Source organism: Oryzias melastigma, linkage group LG7 (genome assembly GCF_002922805.2).
Source record: "Oryzias melastigma strain HK-1 linkage group LG7, ASM292280v2, whole genome shotgun sequence".
Classification (NCBI taxonomy): Eukaryota; Metazoa; Chordata; class Actinopteri; order Beloniformes; family Adrianichthyidae; genus Oryzias; species Oryzias melastigma.
The window spans coordinates 26,471,552-26,479,259 of NC_050518.1; the positions used below are offsets into that span (position 1 = coordinate 26,471,552).

General features: G+C 40.7%; 1 protein-coding gene across 4 annotated transcripts; it reads right to left on the reverse strand.

Moving 5' to 3' along the window:
* Positions 1–989: 989 nt before the first annotated feature.
* Positions 990–6,390, reverse strand: LOC112158710 (RING finger protein 223). 4 transcript variants are annotated; one of them, XM_024292192.2, is made up of 3 exons: positions 5,968–6,098; positions 4,304–5,066; positions 990–2,381 (listed from the first exon to the last, which is right to left on the reverse strand). In XM_024292192.2, the coding sequence occupies exons 1-2, from the start codon at positions 6,073–6,075 to the stop codon at positions 4,314–4,316; spliced, it is 861 nt and encodes a 286-aa protein (XP_024147960.1). In that variant the 5' UTR covers positions 6,076–6,098; the 3' UTR covers positions 990–2,381; positions 4,304–4,313. The 4 variants fall into 4 exon arrangements, with proteins under 4 accessions (XP_024147960.1, XP_024147962.1, XP_024147961.1 ...); XM_024292194.2 differs by lacking the exon at positions 990–2,381 and adding an exon at positions 6,145–6,390 and having other exon boundaries at positions 3,029–5,066; positions 5,968–6,045; XM_024292193.2 differs by lacking the exon at positions 990–2,381 and adding an exon at positions 6,141–6,390 and having other exon boundaries at positions 3,029–5,066; positions 5,968–6,045.
* Positions 6,391–7,708: the final 1,318 nt, after the last annotated feature.

Here is a 7,708-nt window from a genome sequence, read left to right on the forward strand (position 1 = left end):
GTGGATTGGTGACTGCTGTTCGGTCTTTTCAGAAGAAACTGGTCATTCTGCAGATGATCTGGAGAACTGAACATTTTCCTTCATTAAAGGGATCCATGTCACTGCTCATTCGGACTTTAAGACTCACTTTGATGGCTTTACTTTGGGACGCCAGCTCTTGATCTTTGTTAAAAGTCTCTTCTTAGTGAAGAATGATGTCATGTATTTAAAAAGAGGCCACACATTGATACAAATGGACGAGTGCAGACTGATGTAGAGTTAAGAGAACAATGTGAATCCTTTGATCCCGACAGGTTTTGTGCTAAAATAGAAGTTTTCTTCTCATCAAAGTGTCATTGTACACATTAACAATGTTTGGGTCTACCTCCAGTTGTAAACCAGCCTTCTCTGTTAACATCATTAAGAACAAGTATCACTCCCAGCTCACCAGTGAACATGTGCACGTATACCTCAATGGTTTTGACTCCTTTCATTGCCAGAGTTTAGCTTCCAGTCTTCATGCTCACTTCTCACACTGAGATAAGTCTATTCTGCAGTTTACCTTTATATATATAAAGTTTTTATCAAAGTTATTACTTGAATGACTAAAATGTAGTTTTATTTGTAAACTACTGTTAAGGGTTGCAAAACAGAAAGTTAACATTTGCATGATTATGAATCATAATTAGGAATGCTGTCTGAGGTGCATTCATGTTACTGTTGCACTTAAAGTAAAATAGAATGTGAGTTTGGAAAAGAAACGCATATTGCACTGCATGGAAAGAAGTTTATGTGAATTTTTTTTTGAATTCTTCAATGTAGTTATGTAAATGTAAGTATTTTTGTGTAAAAACGGATGACATAAATACTTTTTGAGACAATAAGCTAAAAGAAAGTATTTGTCACTTTAACTACAAATGGCAATTAAATAAAAGAACAGAAAGTGAAAACTGAATGTTTTTGTATGTTCGGACCCCGGTCTACCAAGCTGACAGGGTTACCGGACCTCTTGCCAAATTAGTTGGGCACCCTGCTCTAAATCCTCTTCTGGATCATCCAGATCTCTCTAGCAAACTTCAGACGGCCTGCTCATGTACTGGTTTTAGCAGAGGGACATGTCTGGAACTGCAGGGTTTGTAGAGAGTTACTGATGGTGTTCTTTGGTACTTTGATCCCAGCTCTCTGCAGGTCTTTCACTAGGTCCCTCGTGTGGTTCTGGGGTTTATGCTCATCGTTCTTGTCATCATTCTGACCTCACAGGGTGAGATCTGCCCCAGAGGGAGATTCTCAGTGGTCTTGTATGTCTTCCATTTCCTAATAGTTGATTTCTTCTCATCAAGCTGCTACCTGCTGCAGATTCAGTCTTCCAGCCTGGTGAAGGTCAACAGTTTTGTTTCTGGTGTCTTGAGACAGCTCTTTGGTGGAGTTTGGAGTGCGACTGTTTGAGGTTTTGGACCAGTGTCTTTCATAAAGATCTGTCCATTGATACAGGTAACAAGTGGAGGACAGAGGATCCTCTTCCAGAAGAAGTTACAGGTCTGTGAGAGACGGAAATCTGGCTTGTTTGTGGGTGAACAAATACTTATTTTCCACCATAATTTACTAATAAATTCTTTAAAAATCAGGCAATGTGATTTCCTGGAATTTGTTTCCTCATTTTATCTCTCTTTGTTGAGGTGATGAAAGTTCCAGGCTTTAACTAATCTTTTTAGTGGAAGAATAAATACGTTCTTTCATCACTGTATAAACTGGATCCTAAACTAATGTTGAGATGTTTACTTTTAAAATAATGAAAGAAAAATGATGAAAGTGCACCATAGTAGACCTAGTTAGTTTATTTATTTATTAGCTTCAAACATGAAGACACAACAAGTAACAGTACTTCATAATGAATTTGGATTCAGCTTTTTCACATATTTAACTGCAGTTCATCTGCTGCAGCGGCAGGATCTTTATTTGACACAGGATAGGTTTTATTTTGAAAGGAACTTTTATGTGCTGCTGTCAAAAGTAAATTAGATTAAAATTGTACTTTACTTGTAATAACTTCATGTTGTAAATATTAATTTGAGTTTTTAACAGAGACACAAATAACTTTAGTAATAATCACTCAGACTCAGCCTCTTTGATCTGACCTGAAGTTCTACCTGCTGATCTCAGATTGTTGTTCACTGAAGGAGATCTAACATGTGATGGTTTATGAGCTAACAGCAACACTTTAGATCAGGGTTGTCCAAGTCCAGCCCTCCTGCTGGGTTTCCAGAAAGCCTGCTTTTTCAGTCAATCAGAAGGTGGAAACACCCGAGTCAGGGGGGAAAGGAGAAAACCAGGCGGGGAGGTGAATCTGGAGGACCAGGACTGAGCAGCGCCTCTGTAGATAACTGGTTTCCAGTTTGGTGACTCTAGAAAAGGAGGGAAATGAATCATTTTGGTTGTACTTGTCACCCTAACTACAGATCTGAAGAAAGTGATGCAGGAAGTAGAATTTTCTTCACCATTTTAAATAAGATAAAGATCCAAGAATCCTTTTCCTGTTTATTAAAGTTAGATTTTCACGGGTTGAAGGTTTAAGTCAGACAGAAATAAACTGTTATGAAGCCTCTATTAAACAGTAATGTGATATTCTAACAGTTGTGTGAAGCAGCAGACGCTCCAGAGGCTGTTCGCCACTTATTTTTCACTTTTTATTGATGGAGCTTGTTGGGATTCTGCAGCCGTTCCGTCTGGAGGAAATCGTTTAAAGATTTATTTTAGGAAACAGAGGTCAGCGAAGCTTTTAGCTTTTACCTGCAGGCGTTCCTGTACTGATACAGAAACTCGTGTTCGGAAAAAAGAATTCAGTTTAAAACCTGCATCTCCAGCATCACCTGTGTCACCAGGATCACCTGCATTCTGAGTCCAACCAGAGTTTCTTGTGCAGCGAGAAACCTGCATCTGTTGTTAACTCAACACTCATGTCAGATTGGGAAACATTTTGTCAAAAAATGTTTAGTTAAATGATAAAATGTTGAAGGACAGTTTCCCAACAATATGGACAATTCAGACTCTGTGACCAGAACTTCATTTATTGGTTTCCATTATCACTTTTAATGGACAACTTACAGCCAACCAGAATCCAGCACTTAGAGGTGCTTGAGCATCTGCCCTTTTTAAGCTTTTATTTGTATTAATATTAATTAATTAACTCTTGTTAGTGATATAACAAAAAAAGAAAGAAAAACGTCATTACAAAGTACTCCCAGTGTTCTGTCGTACTTCGACTCCACTCGGACTCAGAGAGAGAGGGAGAGAAACTTCTGCTGCTTCAGAGACCTGAAGAGATGTGACAGTGAAGCAGCTGAAACCTTTCAATATCCGCGAATTCAACGAGCTTGAATGTGGCTATAGTTCAGAAAAACGCTCTAGATTAGTCCAGGAGTCCGTTAGCACTTTAGCCAGACGACTGAGCTCGGAGCATCAAGTCAGAACACAGAGCGTGCAGAAGAAGGAAGTTGGGTAGTAAGGGCTAAATAAAATAAACAAAAGAACCGTATTTAGGCGAGCTCATAGCTTCCTCACTACAGGTCTGGCAGTAATTAATCTGCTTAATGTCATGTTTTCAGATTAAAACTGCCTTCTTTAAATTCTGTTTCATTCATATTTTGGGGCCATAAATATTTGAAACCCAAATAAAACAAACAAAATAAAGAATTGGTGTTTGGCCCAAAAATGCAAAATATCCAAAACTTTCTGCTATTCTAAAATAACCTCATCTGTTTTCAGCTTCAAATTTTCTGTTTTCAGGTTTCAAACTGTAAACTTAAAAACTTTTTTTTCACTTTCAAATCTTTTTTTTTGTTTGTTTTGGAATCTGAAAATGTCAGTTTCAAAACTTTTGGCCCCATTGTGGGTCTTTGGGGCGGGGCTAACACAAAGGACTAATCAAAATCAATGAGGGGGGTACCTTCAGTCCCGGTGCGTTCACTGACTCTGAGAACTGTGAGAATTAGTCAGAAAATGTCTGTTTAGTCTGTACTATCATAGTATAAAGTTTTCCCAAGACGGCTGTAAAAAGCAGAATATTATCTCGTACAAAACACTGTTCTAGTCCAGTACTTTGTTTTAAAGTTTTCCTCTATTTACATATTGCTTAAAGAACAAGAACAATATTTTTGTTGTCTTTCTATGACTTTGAGCCCCTGCTCCTCATTTTTACCTTAAATGAATGACCCTTTAAAAACATCAAGCTTACTTCTCTAAACACTGAGTTGGGACTTTTCTGGGTTTTGGTGGATAGGAAACTTAAGCTCTCGGTTGAAATCCTGGCCTCAAATCTTAATCCCACCTGGCTGTGTTCACTTTATCCATCCGTTCAGGTTTGGGGGTAAATCCAGCGTGTGGTTGAGGGGGACGACAGCCGTGGAGTCCGAGTCTTTGCTCCCAGACTTGATGCATATAGTCAGGATGATGCACCAGGACGCAGAGAAAACCAGCAGCACCAAGATCACAAAGAACACGCTCTTATTGTATTTGGACCTTCTGTCCATCTGGTCATAATCCAGCTGGTTTGTTTGGAGTGGAACCCCCACCGCCTTATTTTCCCCAATGTAAATGCAGACGGCGCTCTCTGGACCGGAACCCCCCCTGGAGCTTTGGCAACACAGCTTCTTCCCCTCCAGCCACACAGGCTCCTCCTCCCGCTGGTGTCTGGGGAGCTGGCAGAGGACCTGGCGGTTCGTGGTCAAAGCTGGCGGACCGTCTTGGGGCAGGGGGGTGTGGTGACGGCAGATGGGGCAGGTCAAGTGTTTGCTTTCCCCACTCGGGTTGTGGGGAGCAGGTGAGATGGTGTGGAGGCGGGACAGACACTCCAGGCAGAAGGTGTGGGTGCAGTCCAGCAGCTTGGGGGTCCTGAAGATGTTGTCGAAGCTGCTGCAGCAGACGGAGCATTCCAGCTGGCTGAGCATCGAGGACTCCTCTGACAGATCATCGGCCCTGTCCTGAAGATCCCAGATCTGCTCAGTATCTTCATCCATCGTTCTGTCCGTTTCTCCGAGTTTGCTTTGGTCTTCCAGGTCGCTTCTTCCTTCTCTGTCAGTCATTCTGAGATTCTGAAGGAACAAAAACGAAAAGTTAAAATCTGTTGAGGAACGTTAAACATATAATTAAAGAAAATCACATGAAGTGATGGTACTTTTAGTGGTGCAAGTTTGTAACAACAACCTGTGAAAATGTCCAATGGTTTGAGGGAGCACCAAAAAACAAACTTTATCACTAATCCTAAGCAAGGACATTGTAATACTTGTGTCTAAATCAAAGAGCTCGTGTCATTCTGAGAGAGGACTTTTCAACAGCGGGTAACGACCTTCAGCTCCGACAGAGACATTCAGGTCCATTTCTCACTATAACCCAGTTGGAGCCAAAGTCTTCCTTCACCCTTTAAAACAAGACATTAATGTGTATTTACGCTATTGTTACTACCTTGATAAACATAAATTAACCGCTGTTTATTTTTCATGAATAAAACACAAACATTAAAGGGAAATTGCCTTATTTTTACAAACCTCTGAGAGAAGTACATGTGAATTCCTTTCAAAATAAAAGACACTCTGCCACATATGATCATCTCGGCAAAAGTAGTAGTAGTAGCGAGTGTTATGTACGTGATTAAATAAAAATATAAATAATTTTACGGTTGTTGGTGCATCAGATGCAAATTTAACAAACCAAAATGAAATCTGAGCTACAGTATTTTATGGAGTATAAGTCACACTTTTTTTCACAGTCCCGGTGTATTCAGTGAATGAACCGGAGTGATTTGGACGTGTGTTAATCGTTCCACGGTCAGGTTTACACACAAACAGTGTGTGGGATTCACCACAATGTGGATGAAGTCAAACTTTACAGCCATTTAGAGTTTTACATTTCATCAGTACAAAAAAACCCTCAACTTTCAGTAAAAAGATTAAACTCAAAGTTTCTCCATCTGGCTTTTTATTTTTCTTACTTTACCTGAGAGGCGGTGAAGCACTGGTGTTGTCTGGACCTGACTGTAAGAAACTTCAGGATGTTTTGCTCTGCAATCTGTGGCTGATGAAGATCAACAGGAAAAAAAATCATTCCAAAACCTGAAATATGGTCAAATAAAAAAATGTCCAGTAATTTGTGAAGTTTAAAAGACACACAAACAGAAATGGACTTTGTTTTCAGATCTTCACATGACGTGAAGAAAATGAGCTGCAGAAGGACAAAGGTCTCTGATCTTGAGGAGTGATGTCCACAGAACTGAAGCCTCAGAGGAGATCCCGGAGGAAGTCCTGCATCTTTCCGGAGCTCCTGCTTGAGCTGAGTCTCCTGCAGGAGTTCTCTGGGTTTTTAGAGTTAGGAGGAGATGGTGCGTCAATGCGGGTTCCTCCTTCCTTTGTGGGTCGGTGTCACCTGCTCCATCAGCCCTTTGTTAGTGACCGAATGTAGCCTTGAAGGGGGGGGGGTCATCTGAGGACTTTATGTTGAGCTATGCACTGTGGAAGGATCTGTGGTTCACTTTGGTTATTTTGATTTATGTTTTAGGTTCTGGATGAAGCTTAGCTCATGCTCCCTGCAGTCTGTTCACATGCAGCTTTCTGAGGTTCTTCGCTTCTGCTGTTTCAGCTGCTTAGAGGAATCACTGATGATTCCAGATGCCTATTTCACCACAAAAAGTCAGCAGGGCTTGACAAAGACCTCAGGAGCTCCACAAACCTCCTGTTCTAAGAACTGAGAAATTATTTAGTAGAGGGAGACATCTTACTTTCTGTCTTCCTTATCTGTCTTTTATGTAGTTTATTGCCTTTTGTAATTTATGGCTGTTGATTGTAATGTTTTTTTTTTATCTTAATTGATTAATAATAGTGTTTTACACTCTCTTTTGGCTCCCTGACAGCATTGTAAAGAGCTATATAAATAAAGATTGACTCATTCAAATTCTCAAACAGACTTGTGGGTTTCCTGCTGGAGCTCAAAGCTGAGCTCTCTAGATCCTGAAACCAGGACAGCCTCCTCCACGCCTCCACCGTGAACAAAAAGTCTGTGCAATAAGCACAACCTTATCTGGTGGGATGGGGCTTTGGGCGCAGCAGCTGCAGGCGGCGAACACGTGTGTGTGACCGCCGGCCTTCAGGATGTGAAGCCATCTCTCTGAAACTGACATCTCTCAGAGATTAAGAAGCAGAGATTACAGTAAGTGAGCCGCCAAGGCCAGAGCACATCCAGACTAAACAGTGCTGCTGCTGCTTTCCAAGCACGGTGTAGTTTTATTTACAGACGTGTTCCTCTGCACGTGTGTGAAGGATGGGTTTTCCTACGTGTCAATGCTTTATGGAGAAAATATTCTATTCATTTTAATAAATGACTACCCACTGTATTAAAAGAAATGTAAAATTTGTTGATGATTATTTTGTTTGTCTTTTTTAGGTGTAGAGTTAATTAGGAATGCATAATGTTGGATTCCTGCTTTTGTTATTGAATCTGAAATCTTTACTCCTCCATACGAGTGCTGCTTTAATGCACTGCAGACACTCCTCTGTCTCAGAGATTGAAATGTTCCTGTAGGCACGCTAACAAAAAATCTACTCCAGTAAACAGGATATTCTTCATCTTCCTCAACAACATCTGGAGATCCCAGCTCAGCCCAACATCCAGAGATCACAGATCAATTCCTGTCTGAGAAAAATCCTCAACATCTACTGACCAGAAACCATCAGCAACCCAAAGC

What these genes read in the sequence shown, in the direction of transcription:
- LOC112158710 (XM_024292192.2), bottom strand. Translation starts at nt 6,075, where the DNA reads ATGATTTTTTTTCCTGTTGATCTTCATCAGCCACAGATTGCAGAGCAA. An exon ending in AGTGCTTCACCGCCTCTCAG is followed by an intron (nt 5,067 to 5,967) that starts GTAAAGTAAGAA and finishes TTGTTCCTTCAG; the next exon opens with AATCTCAGAATGACTGACAG.